Source organism: Nomascus leucogenys, chromosome 11, assembly GCF_006542625.1.
Source record: "Nomascus leucogenys isolate Asia chromosome 11, Asia_NLE_v1, whole genome shotgun sequence".
Lineage (NCBI taxonomy): Eukaryota > Metazoa > Chordata > Mammalia > Primates > Hylobatidae > Nomascus > Nomascus leucogenys.
In genome coordinates this window covers 24,474,845-24,500,463 of record NC_044391.1, presented here as the reverse complement: position 1 = coordinate 24,500,463, position 25,619 = coordinate 24,474,845, and the positions used below count along the sequence as shown (strand labels likewise).

Below are 25,619 nucleotides of genomic sequence, written 5' to 3'. Positions count from 1 at the left end.
TTTCATAGGATAGTTGTGAGAAGTAGATAATATATTGTAAAGTGCCTGGCATGTGATAATCACTCAATAAATGTTGGTTCTCACTATCATTAACAGAAATTCTCAGAAAAGGTAGTTATTTTAAGGACAAGACAATAGGTTGTTTTCAGGCTTCAAGGTGATGAAATACCTCCAAGTAGATATTTTCGTCAGGCAATTGGAGAGTGACTCATTCATTCAAGAAGTTTTTAACTGTACTTTGTGTCAAGTATGTGACACCAGAGCTCAGAGGAGACTCAGAAATCATTGTCAATAATTAAAGTTGTGAAAAACAGGACTAGCAGAAGGCCAAAGAAAATGACTTAAAAACGAAAACAGGAGAATCAACAATGGAAGCAGAGGATATCAAAGCCTTAGGAAAACCAATGATGGCAAGAGAAGGATGGATTTCAGGATCGTTTGGCTATTTTATGAAAGTACTTTGTAAAATATTTAAAAATTTTAAATGTGGACAGTATCATCAAGCAGATATAGATTTCAGGAAGAGGGATTTTGGGTGGTACAAAAGTGATTCTCATCACTGCATGGTTCAACATTTCTTATGATTTTTATTTCTAAGTACTATTTAAAGTAGGTCTCTACCTGGCATTTTGTCTTGCTCCTTCACATCACTGTGTCTGCTAAGATTCCTGGCAGGCAGGGAACTCCTCTGGACACACTGGCATGTCCCTGCCCAACCAGGGATCCTTCTGCCAGCACCGTCTTTTTCCATCTAAAACAAATGTGCAACATTTTAAGCATCAGAATTCTGGGGCAGAGAACCCTAGCACCTGTCCCCATGAAAAGCTCTGGTTCTATAAAATAGTTTTCCTAATTTTTTAATGCTCCTAAATTTCAAGTTAGATATATTGAATTTACTTCTTTGAGAGAATGTTGGAAAAGTGCCTGATAATTTGGGTTTATGCAGTCAATAAATAATGTCATCATTCTATACTGATGAATAAACTTTGACTAAATATTTATTGGGAAGCAGAGTAGCATCGTGGCTAAGACCAAAGGCTATGAAGTCACACTGCCTGAGCATAAATCCTGGCTCCACCATTCACACTATGACTTTGGGCTGATGACCTCTCCATCTCAGTTTCTCTGTTTGTAAAACAGGAATAAAAAGTGTATAAAAATATAGAAATACACTCATAGGCTGATAGGAATAATTAAATAAAATATTTAAAAATATTAATTTTTTATTTCTGTGGTGTAAAATCTCCCACCACACTCGATTCCAAGCACTATTGTGACAGCACTGAAACACAAGAGTTGTGAATATACATGCACAATTAGCTCTCTTGAGTTGGTACAAGCTAAATTCAGTACACTGTGGTTATGTTGGTAAGTGTTCTTCTGAAATATTTAGAAGTTATTTGTTTCCCAAATGAGAATCTCTTACTTAAATTTTAGTAGAGAAACTTCAGATGACATGAAATTAACTGATGAATTAACTTGAGAATGATACCTTTCAAAGGCAATAGACACTTAGAAGATCATTTACATATTTTGCATATGTTAACTTTTTCTCAACTTGTATGGATAAAATCTTCCTACATTGATTGACCTTCCATCTTCTGGTATTTGAAATCCTGTGCAAGAATCATATATGAAAAAGGCACATGGTTATTGTTACTCTGGCTTTCTCCATTCTTTTCCTTTCAGTTAAATGTTCAAGCAGGAGAGCAGGATCCTTCCGTACATTTCATATAGCTTTGTTCTCTTTGTATATATATTGGCATCTATATCTTAGCCAAGTAATTCACCTTGTCCTTTTAGAAGAATTTTTCACAAGCCTTGGAAAGACTATTGCATGAACCAAAGAGATATGCAAAGTGCCAAGTTCAAGTCTTAAAGTAATCTTTCCTTAATCTTCAAAATGAAGAGAAAGAAATAAACATGAAATGCTTCTGACCAAAAAAAAACAAGCATATACTAGATGTGAGACTCCAAAATTCATTCAAGCTTAATCATTTATAACTTTAGTAGCTAAAGTATAACGCAAAATGTAACCACATTATCCATTATAAATATAAGTATTCTACAAAGTCTTTATGACATTTAGAAAAGAAAAACCTTCATGTTTTCTTTTGACTAACTTTGCTAATTTCAACATGGGTTATAATTATACAATTATGTAAAGAATTGTTTCTACTATGTTTTCTCAAGGATCGATGATTGTGGTGTGATTACTGAATCTGACTTTTAGTATTTATAGCTTCTCTAATGCCTGTAATTAATTTAGAAATGAGCAGGAGAAAATGAAACACATAGCATAAAAATGTCTATATACAACAGATATTAATATATTTATAATGAAAAACCTTGTCAGGTCATCAATTTACATTTTAAAAGAATATTTATAATTATTGCTTTCTCCTCAAGTTTATCTCATTAATTAATAAATAGTTCGACCAGCTGGTAATTTATTAAGCTTTTACATTATTTAATAATCCATTTGCTTTAAAGCACATAAGATAAACTGTCTTATTTTTAAGGAAAGTAGAACATGAGTTTTATGTGAGGTAATTTGTATTTCAGAAAAGTTATTGGAATAAAATACTTTAGTCTGATTATAGACAGATTTAATGCTTGGTTTCTTCAAAGATCTTTTAATATGTTAATTTTACATTAATATATATTTATGTTTAACTTATTTCAAAATTATTTAAAATCTGTAAAAGGCAAGTTGAGTTTGTTTTGTTCACACACAAGACAATTTCAAGGTGTCCAAATATGTTATAATGATGTCTATTAAAGATATCCATACTACATGATTAAAATTATTTTCTTAATTAATGGATTATCTTCTAGGTTACTGCTTGAAAGAAAAACAAACTTCTGAATGGTACGTGCTAGTCAGCTCCCTTAAACTCTTTGTCTACATTTGTTTCTCATGGCTAAATAATTTAAATTTAATTTTAAACTATTTCTAAAATAGTTTTAGATTCACACAGAGAGCGTTTTAAACCAGATCAATGGGGATATAGAAAACATTCTTTATATTGGTTACACACTCTTTTGTCTTCAAAATTGCCATAAACCCCATTTCCACAGGCTCAGTGAAAACTGAGCACCAAGAGCATGATGTATTTTTTTGACTCTAGCAAAAAACTAGAAAAGTACACACAAATTTTGTTTGCATTCACAACCGGTCACTTAAGGCAACTGACAATGCCAGGCTCCCTACTGTGAAGTTTGTAACAGATGGGACAAGACAAATTGCAAAGTTTCGTTCACTTGCTCTTACACACAGTGTATCTGAATCTACCTTTTGGGCGTGGCTAGCAAACCACCCTAGGGCAGTTTCACAGAATCCTCTCTCTAAACTTTAAAAAACTTAAATTTATTGTTTTTAAAAAAAGAAACTACAAATCTATTTCATAAAACAACAGCATTCTAATATTTGAATTTAAGAGTGATTTTAATATACTTGCTTTGGCCGGGCGCGGTGGCTCATACCTGTAATCCCAGCACTTTGGAAGGCCGAGGTAGATGGATCACTTGAGGTCAGTAGTTCAAGACCAGCCTGGCCAACATGATGAAACCCCGTGTCTACTAAAAATACAAAAATTAACCATCATTCTCAGCAAACTATCACAAGGACAAAAAACCAAACACCGCATGTTCTCACTCATAGGTGGGAATTGAACAATGAGAACACATGGACACAGGAAGGGGAACATCACACACTGGGGACTGTTGTGGGGTGGGGGGAGCGGGGAGGGATAGCATTAGGAGATATACCTAATGCTAAATGACGAGTTAATGGGTGCAGCACTCCAACATGGCACATGTGTACATACGTAACAAACCTGCACATTGTGCACATGTACCCTAAAACTTATAATAATAAAATAAAAAATAAAAAAATAAAAAAAATTATCCAGGGCGTGGTGGCGGGCACCTGTAATTCCAGCTACTTGGGAGGCTGAGACAGGAGAATTGCTTGAACCCAGGAGGCGGAGGTTGCAGTGAGCCGAGATCGCACCACTGCACTCCAGCCTGGGTGACAGAGTGACTCCGTCTCAAAAACAACAACAACAACAGTATATATATATATTTTTATATATATTTGCTTAACTTTTTTCTACCACTGTGTGTCTTAGAATTAATCACAAGGAAGTTGTGATGGAGTAAGTTTTAATATAAGTGAAATGTGTGTGGGCAAAAATGAAAAGGAAGGAAGGAGAGACAGGAGAAAGTTAAACTCCAGTCCTTTTTGTATTAACATAGTCTTTTACCTAAATTATATTCAGCTTTTTCTGGAGGATGTAGACCTTCTAAGGGCAGATGGGCAGTATGAAAATATTATATGTTAACTTATTTGCTTTTTAATTAAGTGTACGAGTGTTGCTTTATTCAACATGCAGTTTTGCTCTTGTTTCTAGTAATGAAATGATGTATGTTTTCAGAAAATTTAATTAATTACTAATTAAACAATTCCTACTGGTACTAATCCATGCCAGGTAAACTCAAGATGGGTTTTTTAAGTATAAGTATGCATATTTACTCATGACTTAAATTTTTGTTCTAGTACTTCCCTAGAGAGGTTATACACATCCATCCATCTTAAACTGTAACATCTGCTATGTAAAACTCATGTTTTTCTTCACCAGTGAGGAATTTTAAACTGTTAACATCTTCAAAAGATATCTCTGTGGTGTTTGATGGCCTATGCACATAAACAGTTTTCCAATTCTTTTAGAGATATGAATTCCTAATAATAAAGAACATAAAAATTATATGTAGAAAAGGACATTTTTAGTATAAAAAATAAAATATTTGTCTTTAATTCATTTAGGAAAGACATATTTGGTGTGTATCAACATAAAAGAACTTATGTTAAACACCCATGTTTTCCATTAAGCACTCGGCACAGTAGTAGATCCCAACAGGGGTTTTCTGAATAAATTGATGCTTTGGTTTTCATCTTTTCTGCTAGAGAACGTATCTTTTTAATCACCTCTCACTAAAATTCCAGTGCTGAGACCATAAAAGGCCCTTAATAAAAATATATGGCTTGATTAATAACATACCAAGTTTACTTACTAGCTGAGCTTCTTTGAGTATTAGAGGTACAATATTTCAGCCATTAGATTAATTGGGGGCCAAAAATTATTGCTAAATTAAAATTCTTCTTATGATTTTCGCTACCGTAAAGCTGCAGGAAGATGGGTTAAAATTGAATGCCATGTCTACAGGGTCAAGTATGGGTGCCACTTAGGCACAAGTGGAAGAACAATTGAGGAAAGCTGTTTAATATTCTTCTTCTTGCATCAAAATTCACATTTTGTAATCAAGTATCTTAGCTTTAAAATGCACTTAAAAACTTTTTTTCTCTAAACTCAGAATATAGCCTTGAAATGCATTTTAAAACTCTGTTTCTCTCCCTTTCCCACCAGACACTCCCTAGCACCATGCACAGTTATTTAATGATATGCTTGTTTAGAAGCTCCTGGGGCTACTCTAGAAGCAAACCAGATATGGAAACCCAGTTGTAGAACTCTCTCCCACCTAGAAATTACCTCAGAGGGGATAATCTATGACCCAGCCACAGTGAAGATGATGCCAGCTTTGATTCTGTCCAGGTAGACAATAATTCAAGATAGCCATTGGAACAAGACATGCAGACCCGCACCTTGCACAACTCCTGCAAGTTTCTCTTTTTAAACCCCCACAGTCAGCCCAAAAATTTGAAATGGTTTTGCAGAGGCATAAACTCAGCCATTTCCTCAACTGCCAGCATTTGATTAATAAAGCTGCTTTCCTTCCACTATACCTCACCTCTTGTGTATTCGGCTTCTCAAGCGGCAAGTGGCTGAACTTGCGTTCCATTATAATTTCAAGGCATGAGAGGTTTGTCAGTATCTCTGACCCAAGTTGATCTGGTGAGTCAGGCATTTCATTCCTGAAAGCCTAGATAAAAATTTAAAAAAAAAAAAAATTTTCTATTTCTGTTTCAGAAACACATTCTGAGAAATGCATTGTTAGGTGATTGATTTTGTCCTTGTGAGAACATCCTAGAGTGTGCATACACAAACCTACATGGTATGTTCTACTGTACATTTACGCTATTGAGGTGTACCCCATTGCTTCCAGGCTACAAACCTGTACAGCATGTGCTATACGGAATGGTGTAGGCAATTGTAACACAGTGGGAAGTATTTGTGTATCTGAACACACCTAATCATAGAAAAGGGAATGCATTGCACTGTGATGTTACAATAGCTACATCACGAGATTGTAGGAATTTTTGCAATGTTACAATGGCTACAACATCACTAGGGGATAGGAATTTTTCAGCTCCAATTAATCTTATGGGACCACCATTATATATGTTGCCCATTGTTGACCTTAGCCAAGAAGTCTGCATTTCACTCAAAGCCCTACAGCAAGATGTGTAATCCACTTAGCCCACAATGTAAGTGGCGACATCTTACCAGGGAATTTCAGTGGCACATAAACTAAGAATGTATTCAAGTGACAGGCGGGGCATATCCCTAGTGTCGGCAATTAGGCACACCTAGTTAGCTTAGCATCCGTGGGTAGTTCACATTTTGCTGCCGTTGATGATGCAGTCGCTACCTTTCTTCATGTTTGTTATGCTGATATAAGGGAATCAGAGAGAAGAGTTTTCATTTCCAACTTTCAGGACAGGCAATCAATTCTCATCTGTGAAAGGCAAGTGATAAATATTAGCAACTTAGAAACTCAGCTCTTTAGGTCTAGCATGGATTTTCAGAGCTAAAACTTTCCAGTCTATTCCCTGGATTATAGAATTTTGAATTGCAAATGAGACACTTTAATTCAAACATTATTTTATAAATTCAAGTTTCTGTCCTGCACATGTTCACAGGTATAATGGAGAGATACTTGAGGACTAATTGAATCAAGAGGATGCACATATGTGGAATAACAAAAATTGAACAGATTTGTTTTTCTGGTCTGGCTACCATCAACTCTCATTATTTCTAACCATTAACTTTAGCTGAGAAGGTAACAACAGAAATGGTAAGGAAAGAAGAATGGGGTGAGGGGAGCAGGAAAAAAGATAAAAACATTTAAATCTCAGTATCACAGGAGGACCACTGTGGTCCATTGCTAACTTTACAACCACCAACTCCAAGATGCTCTAGGTCCTTGGCTGTGTGTTTCTGCCTTGATCCCTTAATTGCTTATCAGCTTGGAGGGTGTTGTTTGAATGATTGTGTCTTATTGTGGGACAATCTGAACCTGAAATTTAGTTGGAGTGTCCCTATTCATTGGGTCCTATTCCACTGAGCTCAACCTACCATTCACAAGAGCTGGATCATTGCTCTGTTAAAAGCACATTTATATTAAGTATATGAGGTGATGTTTTGTACTTAAAACTCTCCATTATTTGGTTTGAACACAGTTTAGTTTGAATACATTACAATACAGTTTGAATACATTACAATATAGTTTGAATACATTACAATACAGTTTAGTTTGAATATAAACTCTCCAATATTTAGTTTCAATACAGTTTAGTTTGAATACATTATTTAGTTTGAAGTATTCTGTTACATACCAGCATCACACAGGTTAATAATAATAACCATTTATTGGGTGCGAGACAGTTCTGAACACTTGATGTAACCTAGCTCATTTAACCTGCATAATATCCTTAAGGTGAGTATTAGTAATAGCTTTATGTTACACATGAAATTCTGGCCCAGAGCCATTAAACAACCCAAAGTCACATAAAGTTTGGAATTCAGGCAGTCTGCCTCCAAAGCCTGCATTCTTAATCACACACAGCATTGTTTTTGTAGCTCAGCATGAAACTTTATAGAAAGTCTTCCCAGACTCAAGGTAAATTATAAAGTTGAAAGAGGACCAGCAACAGTAGCCATATTTCTAACTTTCTGGAGTTGGGAGCATGGTTAGGGAAGGTGGCAGAGACAGTGTGGGGGAGGGCAGAGGTATGGAAGTGAGAGAATGGGATAGTAAGACTATTTTGCTAGGAATTGAGCCTCATTAAAAATTCTGAATTTTCAAAATATAGAGTGAGAATATACATTCTTTATAGCTTCTGAAAAAGCAAACTATTTTAATCTCCTAGCTTCTGAATTTGATGTGTAAATCAGCAGTTGAATTTGGCTAGAGACTGTACTAGACATAAAGAAATCTGTGTAACTCCATGATATCTGACATTTTCTTTTGTCCTGTGAGGATTACAGTACTAATACATGACTAAGTTTTCTAGGGAGAAATATTTATTCATTTAGCCATATTTATATCTGAATTTTCTTCGAAGACTTTTTTTTTAAATCACGCAATGCTTTATAGTGCTCTGATTTAAATTTTCATCAAGCATTTGCAAACACAATCTGGAGGCTATTCTGTAGTTCATTATACAAGTAGGCATACTGAAGCACAAAAGGAAAGAATGACAAGCTAATCAGTGCATGTTTTGCCACCTAATTACAACATTTTTTTTAACCCACGACATTTATCTTTGTTTCTGATTCATCCAATTTCCAGGAAAGAAAGTGGCCTTCTTCAGTAGAAGGAATTTCATCTCAAATAACTTACAATTAATGTTCACCTATTTGGCAGAATGACACTTTAACAGTACTAAAAGATTTGACATAGTTGTCCACCAACTCTTCTCAGATGTACTGAGTTGAATAATGGTTCCTAAAGATTCATGTGCACCCAGAACCTCAAAATATGACCTTATTTGGAAATAGCATCATTGCAGATATAATCTAGGTAAGATCAAGCCACACTGGGTTAGCGTGAGCCCTAATACAATGACTAATGTCCTTACAAGAAGAAGGACATTTGATGGGCACAGAGACACAGAAAATGCCATGTGGAGACAGAGGCAGAGATTGAGAAATATGCCTACAAGCAAAGCAACACCAAGGATTGCCAGCAACCACCTGAAGCTAGGAGAAGGCAAGAAAGGATCCTAACCATGAGCTCTCAGAAAGAGCATGGCCTTGCCAACATTTTGATTTTGAAGTTCTAGCCTCCTGAATTGTGGGATAATCAATTTCTGTTGTTTTCAGCTACCAATTTGTTAGAGTCCCTAGGAAACTAAGACATCAGTCATTGCAGCATCATCGGTTAGCTAGGAGTGCCTGGGATGAAAATCCAGATGCACAAGAGTGAGATTCTGGACAGCAAAATACAGGGCTCTGGCTACCTCATTCTCCTAAGTGCCAGCTATTGCCAATGCAGTCAAGCTCTGTGGATATTCTAGGGAGTATTTGCTGAAAAGACTTTATTTCTTTTCCTTTTTTTTCTTTTTTGCAATGCATGACTGAAGAATTGAATTGGGTAAATAATGCACCCAGATTAGTAGAAGCAAGAACCTGAAATGAGGCTGAAATCAAGGAAAATATTCTGAAATGAGGAGCCACTAATAAGACACTAACCCTTTCCAATTGATGTAGTGTAATTCTGTAAGCATTTTTTTTTCCCACTACAATTTTGTACAGAGTCATGGCTCATCTTAATTTGGTCTTAAAATTTTTTTCGGTCCATGAATGTATATCAAACTTAACCATTGATGCAGAAAACATGTTATGTATCCTTAAACATAGAGGAACTATTATAAATTTTAGTCCCCTAAAATATTGCAAGTCTTGGAGATTTTTCCCATGAATCAGAGACCAGTTCATGTCTTTTTAGGGAATTCAATATAATGAGATGAACCACCAATGCAATAATGTTTTAAAGACAAGAGTTGATCTTGTCATGGCATGAAGAAATAATTAATAGAGATGTACTCCATGAAGAAGTGAAAGGGAGGATGTGTTCCAACTAGAACTGGGAAGAATAATGTGACACCAAATACCTTTTTCTATCAGTGATAGGAAAATAGACAATGACAGGTCAAAAATAATCAAGAAGCCATGGGTCATGCCTTAATCATTGAGTCAATGCTAAAAGGGGAATCTCCCATGACTCTCTTATTTCCTGGCCTGGGCCACCTCTGGTTTTCTGGTACTGATTTTTTGGCATCAGGATCGACTTTCGATCTAGAAGAGGGAATTGTCTGAAGAATGCCTTATCTGCCCTGTTCTTTCCCTAGTGTAGGCTCAATTACGTCAGTGCTAAAAAACATCAGAACCTTCGTATTATGAGAAATGTACGTACTCTTTTCTCAAGCAGAATAAAAAAAAACTATTCTTACTGAAATATGTAGAGGTGTTGATAGTATTAAGCACAATTTGAACAAACAAGCAAAACTATCCCCTCTCTTGGAGATAAGGGACAAAATTCTGTATTATTTATTCAGAATTATTACTATTTCTTGTGTACCAGAACCTCAAAATGTGACCTTATTTGGAAATAGTGTCTTTGCAGATATAATCTAGTTAAGATGAAGCCACACTGGATTAGGGTAAGTCCTAATCCAACGACTAATGTCCTTACAAGAAGAAGGACATTTGATGAGCACAAAGACACGGAGAATTCCATGTGGAGAGTAAATTCCCAACCATACTTTCAGTCTCTTGAGGGCAAGGACAGGATGTATACACATTTAATCTTTATTATCCAAGCCCAACATTGTATCTGGCACATAGTAGAAACTCAATGGACTGAATTAATAAATAAATTCATAAAGTAAGGGGCAGCTGAACCAAAATCACCAAATTACAGAGTTCTAGACACCCAGATAGGTAAATTTGTTTATGACTGAGGGTTGTCAATTTTAATGGCTACCAAGACCATTGGAACTATCATCTTATACTATGTTTCTATTTGCTAGAAAGTCACATAGTACAATGAGCTTCATAATTATAGACTGAGCGATATATCTATATTTCAAGCAGTGTGCCATGATTTCATAAAATATTTATTAAGCTTCTGCCAATAGTCTACTAGATATCATAGAAAAATACATATCAAATCCTGCCTTTAGCAGGTTCTGACATAGCTAAAGATGTTTACATTCATCACTACAATTAAGCAATAAAGCAGGTGCAAATAGGTGTGTGGTGGGATAAAGAGGGAGTAGTTTTTATTTAATATCTGTATCAGATCCAGACTCTGTGTCATACCAGAGCCACTCAGCTTCGCCTATCCACTCTCCCCACAATCCCCCACTTTGTTTGCTTCCCAGCTGGAAGGACCCTGGCACTGCCCACTGGTCGTAGTTTAATGCCATGACTTCTGCCACTGCCATGCACACCCTTGGGCCAGTTCCCATTGGCACTACTGACTGCAATGCCTGCTCCATCACCAGATTGGGCCAAGAGAAGGTGTTACCTCTCCAGTGGCTGCCTGGGAATGCTACCTGGGAGTACAATGGATTTAATGACTCCTAAGAGGACTTCAACCTATGAAAGACAAAGAGACAGCAGCAGCCAGCTGATACATTACTTGAATTCCAGGAATTGCCCTTCTGGAGAATTTATATGAGAATCAGCAACCTATTGTTTTTCCTTTGAGGTTGTGGACAGCTTAAGTAGTATGCTCTCTTTGCATTTTGGTCCCCTTTCTTCTCTGCCTTGCTGCTGTTTTTCCCAAATTTACTTCCCAATAAGCTTTTGAATCAGGCTTTGTTTTTCAGGAAGTGTGGGCCACAACATTACTTGGAAAAGATTTTACTTGGGAGAACATGATAGCTTTTTGCTATTTATAAGAATTCATAGACAACCCACTACTGAAGTAATGCAAACAATTAATAAGCTTTTGCTTCTCTCACAGTGTGGAATGATAAAAAGCAATTCAATGACAAATCATCCAGTCTGTAGAGGACTGAGGGATTTCCCAGGGCATGAGACTTCCAGTGCTGAAACTGGGAAAATCCTGGGCAGCCCAGGAAGAGTTGGTCACTATGAAAAGCAGTTAGGAGAAATTTAAAAGGTAGGCGGAATTTGTGTAGAAACACCCCCAACAGCAAACACATAGAAATGACAGATAAAATACTACAAATATTAACAAAAAATTCATATAGGAATAAATGAAACAAGGGGAAATCTCCAGGTGGCAGAATTGAAGAAACTATCTAAAATGAAGCCCAGAGACAAAAACAGAAAACTAAAAGTGATACTAAGATACATAAATGGCGACTTTCCCAATTACACTTGAACTCTTGTGTACTTTCGCTTTGCAGTAAAAACTTCTTTGCCTTTCCCTTCAAAGAAAAAAAAAATGGTAAAACGAGAACTCCAACATGTACAAGATCACATCATCAGCAAACACAGACAGTTTTACTTCTTCCTTTCCGATATGGATGCGTTTAAAAATGTTTCCTTGCCTGATTGCTCTCACTAGGACTTCCAGTACTATGTTGAATAGAAGTGGCGATGGTGGGTATCCTGGCCTTGTTCTGGGTCCTAAAGGAAAATATTTCAACTTTTCTCATTGAATATAATGCTGGCTGTGGGCTTTCCATGTATGGCCTTTATTATGTTGAAGTAATTTATTTCTACTGCTAGTTCTTTGAGAGTTATGATGGAAATGTGTTAAATTTTATCAAATGCTTTTCTCATATGATTTTTATCCTTCATCTTGGTAATATTGTGTATCAGGTTAATTGATTTTTGTATGTTGAACCATCCTTGAATCCCAAGGATAAATTTCACTTAGTCCTGGTGTATGATTCTTTTAATATGCTGTTGAATTTAATTTGCTAGTTTTTTGGTGAGAAATTTTGCATCTATGATCATCAGGATTATTGGCCTATAGTTGTTTGTTGTTGTTGCTGTTAAAAAATAGTGTCTTTGGCTTTGGTGTCAGGATAATGCTGGTCCTGCAAAATGGATTTGGAAGCCTTCCTCCTATTCAATTTTCTGAGGGAGTTTGAGAAGGATTGACATTAATTCTTTAAATGTTGGTAGAGTTCACCAGTGAAGCCATCTGGTCCTGGGCTTTTCTTTGTTGGGAGATTTCCGATTCTTGATTCAATCTCCTTACAAGTTATAGATCTGTTCAGGTTTTCCATTTCTTCATGATTCCGTATTGGTAGATTGTAGATTTCTAGGAATTTATCTATTTCTTGTAGGTAGGAAAATTTGGAATGTTGCTCACATGGTCCAACTCTTTCCCTCCCCAGGGAGAAGCTGGAACCTGGGTTTTTTTGACCACTTGCTCTGCACCGAACCAGGTGGAGGGGCTGTGGCAAGTGCATGTGGGCTGCACTAAATCACAGTCTTTGTTCTTTCTCAGTGGCTCCCAGCATCTAGAGTACACTGGGTCTGGTCAAAACCTAAGGCCAGTGAGACAGAAGCCAGTTCCTTGAGCAAACCTCAGAAGAATTAGAACATTGGATATATGATTCAGTCCTTTCCTTAACTCCCCAGGGGGAAGCTGAGAGATGGAAACTTCCTCCCAATCATATGGCAGTATGCTGGGGGTAGGGATTACGGTGAGAAGGAGAGTCAAATTTTCTTACTGGCTTCAATGTGCCGGTCTCATGCTTGCCTGGAGTGCAGGAGCCCCTCAGTTTCTGAAGTTCTCACAACAAGAATTGGTTCATATGTGGTTGCTGATGTGTCATGGGGAGAAGGAAGGTTCTTGCTGACATTACCATTCCCATCTTGCAGTCATGTTTAAAGGCAGACAAGGTTATGAAAATTAGGATAGAATGTTAAAGTTCACTGATTTATGATATGACACTTATGAGAAAATGTCACTGCTTTCAGGAAATAAAAATATACTTTTATACAAAAGTATGTATAAAACATTTTAAGTTGGTGGTAAATCCTTGCCATTGCACTGAACAGTGGCATAGCTAGGCCCGTGTGTTAGACATTGGTTATTTTTATGTACCCAGCATCCAGACAATCCTTCCTATTATGAGACATTCCCTAGTTGTGTGTGTATCCCTTCCCACTCCAGAAGCCAAAGGGATTGAAGATACTCCCTTCCTGTCTTCCTGAAAGCCAAATATAGGCTCAGAATGCAGACTTGACCAGTTGGATACCACCAACTAGACTTCCAAAGATTCCGGAATCTGAAAAACTATCGATGGCAGAAGCAGCAGCATCAATTATTTTGCAGGGATAGTTGTGGCATCCAGTGGCAGAGGCCTTGAGCATTTAGTGCTGAACAGTCTGGCAGACACGAGAAGACAGTAGCCTAAGTGTCCACTAGTGGCAGATGCAGTGATTGGGTGCTTTTGAACCATGACCAGCTATACTTCTTATTCTCTGGCCAACCTTCATTTGTCCTTATCCATTTTTTATTCTTGATCTCCAAGCTTCCAGAATGAATATGTGGACTCCCTTCAAACAGATTCATTTTCTGTAAAAGTTTGTCAAAACCATTTTTTCTAACATCAAACTCTGACTGATACCCTTAATTTTCATTATGTAAGTTTGCATATAACAGTAATTTTTAAATTACTAAAACTTGGGAAATGGGTGCCTGGTTTTTTACTTTAAGTAATCTATAAACTGAAAATTTAAACAAGATATTAAATAGGAAAAGGAAGCATATGAAAATAGTCAAACAAGCCAACAGACTAGTAAAGGCAAATTCTTAGAGACTTCAGAAACTCTAACAATGTATGATAACGTAATGAGAAATGCATCAAGGGGGAAATGAAACATGGACAATATTGTATAGGAAATGCAAGAAGGAGATAGATGAAGAGAACCAGAGAGATCTTTCCAAGTGGAAGTGCTGGTCTGAGCAAAGACTTAAAAATGAGATTGCAGGCCAGGCACAGTGGCTCACGCCTGTAATGCCAGCACTTTGGGAGGCCAAGGTGGGCAGATTGCTTGAGCCCAGGAGCTCCAGACCAGCCTGGGCAACATAGCAAAACCCCTCTCAACAAAAAAATACAAAATTAACCGGGCATCATGGTACATGCCTTTAGTGCCAGCTATGGGGAGGCTGAGAGATGGGAGGATCATTTAGCCTCAGAGATCGAGGCTACAGTAAGCCAATCATGCCACTGCACTCCAACCTGGGCAACAGGGTGACACCCTGTCTGGAAAATAAAAAAGAAACAAAGTTGCAGATGCCACATTTTGAGACAATAACAACCAGTCTAGGACAGAGAGTTTAAGTAAAAGAAACATTCCATTACGGCCTCAGATGCTAGTAAGGAGCTTGAATTTGAGCCTGTACACCTGGGGGAATTGAAGGTTCCTAAGTGGGCAAGTAGCATATAATCAGGTAAAGGAGTCAATGAAACCACCACAAAGAAAGACTCCACAGGTACTGGTCAATAAATATGATGGGGTGGTCATTAAAGAAAGTGTCAGATATGTTTTCAAGCTGGAAGAATGGAAGACTGACACAAGCATCTGGCCTCTGGGACAACATGCAGAATTCAGTTTTATTTCTGTTTACAAAGGAGAGTGGTCAAAGTTGGAGTTCCAATTTAGGAAGGAAGCTTCTGCATAGAGTGCCCCTGTGAGGGTTGGTCCCGTGGCCAAGAATAAGAGCTAGAAAGAGAGGAACGGAGAGCCGAGGTCTGAGTCTTGTGCCAGACAGAAGTGAGTAAATGACCAAAGTATAGGGTTTTTATTCTAATCCTTAAATCCTATTAAGTAAATAATTTAAAATATGATGATTCATTTATAAACCAATTTTTTATTTTTTCTCAAATTAGTTTCACTTATACAGAGCTATTACCTGTAATCTGTAACATCTGTTTGGGGTTTATCTAATTAGAATGCATTCTGTAACAAAGCCAGTGAAGGCTAAATAATGACTTAGACTGGCAGGCAAAAAACTAAGCAAATATACGCTTTCAAATTCAACATGAAAAGAAAGAGGTGAGAGAGAAGAGAGAGAAGAAGCGTGTATCTTAGAGTTTACCATTTAGGCAAAATGTAGGCAGCACAGTTGCACAGCACAACTCTAGTAGGCACCACCACCATTGTGGGCTTTGTGAAGAGAGATTCTAACCTTGTTCAAGGCATGGGGCCTTTCCTTAGGGACTGCAGCTCTAAATAGACTCCAAGAAGCTCTCCTTTGAGCCCTCCCGTGGTCATAGGGTGGGAAAGGGGTTCCTCCAGCAATAATAGGAGGTTTCCAACATTCCCTTAACATCCTACTAGGAACTTAAGCTCATAGGTTTTACAGTTATAAGGATGGGGCCCAGGGAGGAATTTAGCCTTATACAAGTTATGGAAGCTTTCCAAATATCAGAAGCCAATTTTTAAATCTGGCACTTGGTATTTCTTCAGTTTTATTTAAAGTGCTATGCAAACGCAGCTTCAGGTTCTCACTCAATCCCTCTTTCCAGTCAGATGTTTCCCCTTAGATCCTTCCATACAGAAATTTCTGGAGCCATTATTGGACACAAATAGTAAAATCTTATCACCTCTTTCACCTAAAAATTTAAAAACAAATAGAAAATACCACAGTTCCTTAGAAAATATATTTATGTGAATAATTGTTAAAGTCAGATTTTTCTAACCACTGTAAAATGCAGAAGAAATATATAGTCCTATGACATGAAAAATTAAATATTCAATAAGTTGATTGAGTAAATTTGTGTCAATATACAATAGTGAAATATTATCTACGCATTACTACAGAAGATATAATTCATTTAACTATAATATTGAACTCCTAAAGTGATGAAACCCAAAAAACAAACAAAGTAACAACCAAAAATATCACAGCAAGAGTCAGGATCACACTTAATATTTTAGTCATTTTTCCAAATTCATCTTATAAATATTCCACTTAACAGAGCCCCATTAGATCATCTTAAATAGTAATAAACACACTTCCTGAGAAATGGGCTTTTTGTTTAGCTGTCCTCATTAAAAATAATAAAAATATGATTCTGATGTGGCAATGTTGCTCATGCTTACAGTAAATGAATTAAATGATAAGTACCTATATATTACTTATACATATTTGCCACTTTAACTTGGAGAAGAAAAAGTCCCATGAATTGTGGGTGGAGTTAATTTTTTTTTAAGAATGATTTGTAAAAAATTTGTAATTTGTCAATTTAAGAATGATTAATAATTTGTCTTGATGCTACATAAACAATTATCTGTGAAGACAGGACTGCTGATCCTAACAGTTGCAGATGACTATATTCTGTTCAAAATCTGACTATACTGCATTATATACTTCGTTTTTCAGACAATGTGTCCTTATTACAGAGAGGTGTGTTTCACTTTTTAACTAGATAACTCACCTCTTGGGAGTATGATATTGATGATGTTGTTGGTCCATCCACTGATGCTTCTTCCTTTGTGAGTCATAAGTAGCAGCTGATTAGGGACATGCTAATGCTAATTCATCATTTCAACATCTTTCTGCATCCTACATACACATAAAACAGACTAATTTGTATAAACTAATTTAAAAAGTTTCATTTTATTATCATAGTTCTAGAGGAAGAAAACTGGATGCTATTCCAAATGGATATATATATATATATATATACCCATTATATAGTAGTAAATTTATATACTACCAAATAAAATCTGATTCTACAATACCTACAACTGCACTTAAATTTTCTTTCACTCATAAATTCAGGAAAATATCCATATCAAAAGAAATTTAAACTTTAATAATGAAAACAATAAAAAAAACCCAAACTTAAGTGGGAGGAAGATTAATATAGAACAAATGTTTATTTTCCAAAGAGCCTCAGTGTAAAAATATTGATCATTATTCATATTGGCAACACAATGCAATTTTTGGCCTGTAAAAGACTGTCAATCCACAAACCATTAGGTTTATTTTTGAGGGGTGGGAATAGGACACGGTGCTATCCCTCGACAGTCTTTTTCATAAGTCTGGATAATAAAACATAATGACTTTTACTTCTGCTATATATATATTTTTAAAGAAAGCCTTATTATTGGTGGATTCTCAAGTTATCCCTATTAATTTGTGATTATAGGTTTTAAAAGATAAGGGAATACGTTATTCTCTTAATTAAGGAAGAATTAATTATTAGTTGGTGCCAAAACTCTATCCAAAGAGCAAATGGGCTCCCTCCTTTGACTTATCCTTAATTGTCATTCAGCAGGTATTGAATATCCTCACAGTTTTTATTCATGCAACTGTCCTTGTCTATTTATTTGAAATGATTTTATGCCCACTTACATGTAACTATTTTAAAATCGCAATTTAAATAAATAAGAATCGACACACAAAAATAACCACTAAAGATCTGTTTTGGAGAGAGGAGAAATATAGCCTTTATCAAAAAGTTTTAAATGACCAGATGAATGTTTTCAAGCTCCATAATATACAGTGCAGTTCCTTATCTGTATAAGTTGCTTCTTAAAAGTAGAGAACTATAAAATATATGTGAGATTGAATATATATGTAAAATATATGTAAGATTAACTTCTTCACTTGATCTTAGCCAAAAGGCTGAGAAGTGATGCAAGATTAACTTCTTAACTCATAGGAAGATGTTTAATAGACTATCAACATTTAAAAATTCTTTAATCTGCAACTGCATAAACTTCATAAAAGATTTATGAATAAAGTGAAATTCACAATAAATTTTTATTCTTTAAGAATTAAATCAAATGGTTAACTTTAAATTATATTTTTTTGACATCTACCTGCTTCAAATAGTACAAGAAGCAGTAAAACAATAATAGCAATAATAATAATTATAAGAAATATTAATAGTTGTGGAAGGTATTTTAGGAGCAATGTAATTCATACTATTATTTTTAAAATGATAAAAACAAAAAGGTTATACGAATTGAATTGACCAATCACACAAGTGGGTGATGGCAAAGTTGAAACTACGACTGGTTGCCTTATAGTCCAGTGCTGTTATCTGCATCATTACCTGGATTCCATCTCAATTGTGATTGCTTCTCAATCACTTTAGCTTCTCAAACACATATATGTTACTTGAAGGAAATACAATTAACAACAAGATTTTTTTTTTAATCCAGCAAGAAATGCTTGGTTATGCAACTGTAACAAAGCACACAAAATTCTCAGTGGCTTAAAGTGTCAACGTCTATTTCTTGCTCAGGCTACATGCCCATCACATATTGGCTGGGGAACTCTGATCCATGTTATCCTGAATACCCATGTTGAGGGAGGTCCTATCTCTGAGCTTCACAATCACTAAGGAAGGAAAAACAGAATGCCACAAATAGTGCTTTATACTTTTGTTCAGAAGTGATCCATGACATTCTGTTCACATGTCACTGTTAAGTCCATCTCATGACCACCCAAACTTCAAGAGGCAAGGGAAGGAAAATCTTACCATATGACTAGAAGGAAAGAGAACTATTTGAATATTTGGTGGGCGGCATTAATGACATATATATATATATATATATATATATATATATATATATCAGCTATTCCTTTGAGATTTGCTGGAAAAATATTCACTTCATTATATATTCATTGAATAATGAACATTCACTTATCTGTGAAAATGCTACCAGAAACAGAAGGCTAATGAAATTTGATATCTGATTGTACCTATCTGCTTCATGAAATATATCATAAGCAGATTTATTAGTGGAGAACATATAAAGCAAAGAACTGGAACTTAAATCCATATTTTAAAAATCTATTATGATTTTAAAGTTCAGTTTCTTCAAAGACACACTGGTTAAGTTATTGGCTAATGCTACTTTTCCTCTCAATTTAGTTTTGCCCAATTTATTAATGAAGTCAGTGCAGAGAATGGTACTATGGGTATTTTTTCTGTTTTATTGCAAAACCACCACGTAACTCAAGAAAGTAACTTGAGAAAGAATTAACTACTCTAGGTGTACGGAAGGTCTAAACATTTGAGTGGGAATATCAAGACTATCAGTAACAACACTATGTTTTTAGGAGAAAGAAGGGTAGGAGCCAAAGAAACTGCACCTTCACACAAGTGAAGTAAGTGCAATGTTAACTCACTTAAACAATAGTTTTAATTTTTTTTTTTTTTTACGTTTAAGTTTTTTTCCAGGTGCTACACAGCCTATACAAGGTTAGCATATGAGAACAATTGTTTGCACTAAACCTGATGATATTATGACAATTTTAAGAATGAAATTTACCCACATTTCTTAAAAAGCCAATCAGTGCAAGCTTTGGTGGGGCAGGAGAAAGTTTGAGTCAGAAACACTTAGGCGTGAATTTTAGCTTTTCCACTTTTGACTGTTTGGCAAGTCATATAACATCTCTGGCCCTGCTTCCTTTTCTCTGAACTGAGGATAGTTTTATCTATATCACACAACTTTTGAGGGGGTTATTTATTCACCCACGAAGGAAAATATTTAATAAGCCACTCTATGCGCCATTCACATTGCTGGGCATTAGTACTACAATGAAGTGCAAAATAGGCGAGAAAGAAGCAAAATTCATAGATTAAAAAATAACCATATTTGGATAAAGACACAAATAAGCAGGGCAATAAGAGTGAGAGTTACTGGGGAGGCCCTTTTAGACAGGGAGGTCAGAAAAGGCCTCTCTGAGGGGCTGAGGCTGGGAGGATGGAGATGAGCCAGCCAAGCAAAAAGCTTGAGGTCAATTGAGCTTGGCGGAGGAAATAGGAAATGTGATGGTGTGGAGGCCAACCTGATGAGATGGCACATCAGCAGCACCTGCAGGACATCCAGCACATTCACTGACTCACTCTCACCTACTCACATTCTTGTGCTCAGCAGAGCCTCTGCAGACAAACACTTCGCTGGTCATGTGCTAACAATTGTAGTGAGTTTCATTGGCATAAAATCTGACGAGTAAAATAACAACCAATAAGAACCTTTGGGGAATTTTATTATTAGTGTTAACAAGCATTTTAGCCCAATTGCCTGAGACATTTTAAAGAAGGAGAAAAAAAATCTTGACTACAATTACCTTGGAATGTGTGCCCTTGAGATATGTCATCAATTCTCAAACATTAAAATAAAAATGAGTCTGATATTTGCATTTCTACAATGTAATTAATAGTTTAAATATCTGTAATAATTTTTACTGAAATAAATAATTTAACAATATATTCCTTTCAGTTCAAATAATATACAAATTCAGTTACTTAATCTAGGAGAGTGTTTGCCAAAGTGGCTAAATTATCCAGGTCGAGCTGAACAAGTATCTTGCTTACAAAAGTTTTCAGCTTGATGCCCCTTGAGGTGTTGTATATTTTACGTGCCTCATTACAAAACCATCTCTAAAAAATGCAATAGCAAAGTTCTACCACTAAGCTGCATGTAAAACTTTGATAAAGTTCCTCTATTAAGTACCAGTCTCCTGACTCAACATACAGGTATACCTCAGAGATATTGCAGGATTGGTTTTAGACAGCTACAATAAAGTGACTATCACAATAAAACATCTCACACAAATTCTTAGGATTCCCAGTGCATATAAAAGTTATATTTACAACATACTGTAATCTATTAAGTGTGCAATAGCATTATGTATAAAAAAGTACATACCTTAATTTAAAAATACTTTATTGGTAAAAGGCTAATAATTACATGAGCCTTTAGTAAGTCATAATTTTTCTAATGGAGAGTCTTGCCTCGATGTTTATTGCTGTTGATGAATCAGGGTGGTGGTTGCTGAAGATGGGGTGGTTGTGGCAATTTCTTAAAATAAGACATCAATGAAGTTTGCCATATCAATTGACTCTTCGTTTCATGAAAGATTTCTCTGTAGCTTGCTATACTGTTTGATAGTATTTTACTCACAGTAGCACTTCTTTCTAAATTGAAGTCAATCCTCTCAAACCCTGTTGCTGTCTTATTAACTAGATTTATACAGTATTCTAAATCCTTTGTTGTCATTTCAACAACTGTCACAGCATCTTCACTAGGAGTAGAGTTCATCTCAAGAAACCACTTTCTCTGCTCATTAGTAAGAAGCATCTCCTCTTCCATACAAGTTTGATCATGAGATTGCAGCATTTCAGTCATATCTTCAGGTTCCACTTCCAGTCTAATTCTTCTGCTACTTCTGACACATCTGCAGCTACTTCTGCCACTATGTCTTGAGCCCCTCAAAGTCATCCATAAATGTTGGAAACAACCTCTTCTAAACTCCTGTGAATGTTGACATTTTAACTTCCTCCCATGAATGACAAATGTTATTAAGAGCCTCTAGAGTGGTGAATCCTTTCCTGAAGATCTTTAATTTATTTTACCCAGATCCACTAGAAGAATCACTATCTGAGGCAGATATCGCCTTATGGAATGCCTTTCTTAAATAATAGGAGAAAATCAAAGTTACTCCTTGATCCTTGGAAGCAGAATGGATGTTGTGTTAGTGGGCATGAAAACATTAATCTTCTTGCACATTTCCATCAGAGCTCTTGGGTGACCCGATGCATTGTCAATGAGCAGTAATATTTTAAAAGAAATCTTTTTTTTTCCTAGGCGTTAGTTATCAACATTGGGCTTAAAATATTCAGTTAACCATGTTGTAAAGAGATAGGCTGTTGTCCAGGGTTTGTTATTCCATTTATAGAGCACAGGCAGATAATATGTAGAATAATTCTTAAGGTCCTTAGGATTTTCACAATGGGAAATGAGCAATGGCTTCAACTTAAAGTCACCAGCTGCATTCGCTCCTAACAGGAGAGTCAGTCTGTCATTGAATGCTTTGAAAACAGGCATTGACTTTCTAGCTGTGAAATTCCTAGGTGGCATCTCCTTCCAACAGAAGATTGTTTCATGTATACTGAAAACCTGTTGTTTACTGTGCCACTTTCATCAATGATCTTAGCCAGATCTTCTGGATAACTTGTTGCATCTTCAACGTTAGCACTTGCTGCTTCACCTTGCGCTTTTATGATATGGAGAAGACCTTCTATCCTCAAACCTCACGGATCAATCTCTGCTAGCTTCAAACTTTGCTTCTGCAGCTTCCTCACTTTTCTCAGCCTTCACAGACTTCCAGAAAGTTGTGACCTAGCTCTGGATTATGCTTTGGTTTAAAGCAATGTTGTGGCTAGTTTAATCTATCCAGACCACTCAAATTTTCTCCATATGGGGAATAAGCCTGTTTCACTTTCTTATTGTTCTTGTATCCACTGGAGTAGCACTTATAATTTCCTTCAAGAAATTTTCCTTTGCATTCACATCTTGGCTAATTGGCACAAGAGGCCTAGCTTCCATCCTATCTCAACTTTTGACATGTCTTCCTTACTAAGTTTAATCATTTTCAGCTTTTGACTTAAAGTGAGAGATGTGTAACTCTTCCTTTCACTTGAACACTTAGAGACAATTGTAGGGTTATTAATTGGCATAGTTTTAATATTGCTGTATCTCAGTGAATAGGGAAACCCTAGGAAAGGGAGAGAGGTAGAGGAATGGTTGCTCAGTGGATCAGCCAGAACACATACAACAGATATTGATTAAATTTACCATCTTATATTGGTGTGTTTTGTGGTGCCCCAAAATAATTACAATAGTAATATCAAAGATCGCTGATTATAAGTCACCATGGTCATATAATAAAAATGAAAAAGTTTGAAATACTGTCAGAATTACCAAAATGTGACACAGAGAGACAAAGTGAGCACGTGCTATTGGAAAAAATGATACTGATAGATTTTCTTAATGTACAGTTCACACACAAGGCTTCATTTTAAAAAAAAACAACATCAGTGGGGTATGGTGGCTCACGCCCGTAATCCCAGCACTTTGGGAGGCTGAAGTGGGTGGATAATTTGAGGCCAGGAGTTTGAGACCAGCCTGGCTAACATGGCAAAACTCTGCATCTACTAAACATACAAAAAAAAATATTAGCTGGGCATGGTGGTGGGCAATTTTAGTTCCAGCTACTCAAGAGGCTGAGGCAGGAGAATCACTTGAGCCCGAGAGACAGAGGTTGCAGTGAGCTGAGATCATGCACTCCAGCCTGGGAAACAAAGTGAGACTCTGTCTCAAAGAAAAAAAAAAAGAAAAAGAAAAAGAAAAATCTGCAAAGTGCAATAAAATGAGGTATGCCTGTAAATAAAATTCAAACTTATGAAGACAAAAAATCTTAAAGACAAAAAATATCCCAAGCACTAGTCTATTTTTTCAGGTTAAAGCAGATTCTAAGTCACTGATGAAGAAAACTGCTCCAATGGTTTTTCCCTTGTTTTTTTTTTTTTTTTTTTTTTTTTTTTTTTGACAGTCTTACTCTGTCACCGAGCCTGGGGTACAGTGGCATGATCTCGGCTCACTGCTACCTCCGCCTCCCTGGCTCGAGCAGTTCTCCTGCCTCAGGAGACTCCCAAGTAGCTGGGACTAGACGTGCCTGCCACCATGCCCTGCTAATTTTGCATATGTATAGTAGAGACAGGGTTTCACCATGATGGCCAGGCTGATCTCGAACTCCTGGCCTCAAGTAATCTGCCTGCCTCGACCTCCCAAAGTGCTGAGATTACAAGCATGAGCCACCGTACCTAGCCCCTCCAACACCTTTGATGCTGAAAGATCTGTGCACAGTAGACGAAACTTCATCCAGATTATGATTGACTAACAAGGAAGATACAAGAGCTCAGGTTGGAGTATCCAAAGAAAATGCGATTGAGATACAGATGTAGATAGATATAGATATAGATACATCTCAGCCATAAAAGGGAACAAAATAATGGCATTTGCAGTAATCTGGATGGAGTCAGAGGCCATTATTGTAAGTGAAGTAAGACACAAATGTTAAACCAAGTATCTTCTCTTCTCACTTATAAGTGAGAACTAAGCCAGAAGGACGCAAAGGCATAAGAATGATATAATGGACTTTGGAGACTCATGGGGAAGTGTGGGAGGGTAGTGAGGGATAAAAGACTACACATTGGGTACAGTGTATGCTGCTCAGGTAATGGGTGCACCAAAATCTCCGAAATCACCACTAAAGGACTTATGCATATATCCAAACACCATCTATTCTCCGAAAACGGTTGAAATAAAATTTAATAAATAATAATAAGTACTCTTTTATTAACCACATGTGGTCAAGGTGAGATGAAATATGAGGCAAAAAAGCAGCACCGTAATGCTATGTTCATTGCTATTTTTAAAGAACAATACAATTACATTTTTTATTTACCTGAAAACTATTGTTCAGAGAACCTGCTGGCATTCAAGCTTGACTAGTTTAAATAAAAATGACAGTATCAAACATTCTTATGTTAAAAGGTCATTGTGCCATTTTAAGTGAGTACATGTATACTTCATCTTATTGTGTTTTGCTTTATTGTGCTTTGCAGATGCTGAATGTATGTGTACACACACACACACACACACATCCACTATAAGTAGATATCTTTAAAATGTATCCTGTGAAAAGTAGTTCTGGATGTGAAGGGGTTGGAGGGAAGCAGGATAAAATAATGACTTAGAAAGTTTTCTATCACATAAGCCTTCCATTAATTCTCTGAATACCTGCTCAGTTTTTCTGTAACTCTTCTGAGAGTACATTTACTTCTACTTTAAATGTTTTTTTTTTTCAAATTATTTAGAAACTAAGATCTCCATCTGTTTTTACAGTGGATCCTTCAGGTTCCAGGGATTTCACCAATAGCAGTGAAAGCCTACTTCTGCTAGTTTTGACTGTTCCTCAGTATTTGTCCAGAAGCTTAAAAAGAAGCAGACTTACTTTCAGTGCCATCTATCACAGCTGCAGAATTATATCATGACATGTCAAAATAATGACTCTGAAGCCTTCCAAATCTTCCAAGAAAGAAGTAAGTTTTTAACAAG

General features: G+C 36.3%; 1 protein-coding gene across 3 annotated transcripts in view; it reads left to right on the top strand.

Moving 5' to 3' along the window:
• The window catches only part of BET1 (Bet1 golgi vesicular membrane trafficking protein), a 52,469-nt gene that overhangs the window by 13,739 nt on the left and 13,111 nt on the right, over positions 1-25,619 (top strand). For 2 of the 3 annotated variants that reach the window (XR_004032245.1, XM_030822095.1), the window contains one exon: positions 25,407-25,603. Coding sequence is in view for 2 of the 3 variants with exons in the window: in XM_030822095.1 (XP_030677955.1) it covers positions 25,407-25,555 (149 nt within the window). In the remaining variant the exon portion in view is untranslated. Of the gene's footprint in view, positions 1-1,689; positions 2,602-25,406; positions 25,604-25,619 lie in introns of those variants that run through there. The other variant, XM_003252502.3, reaches the window with a different exon arrangement.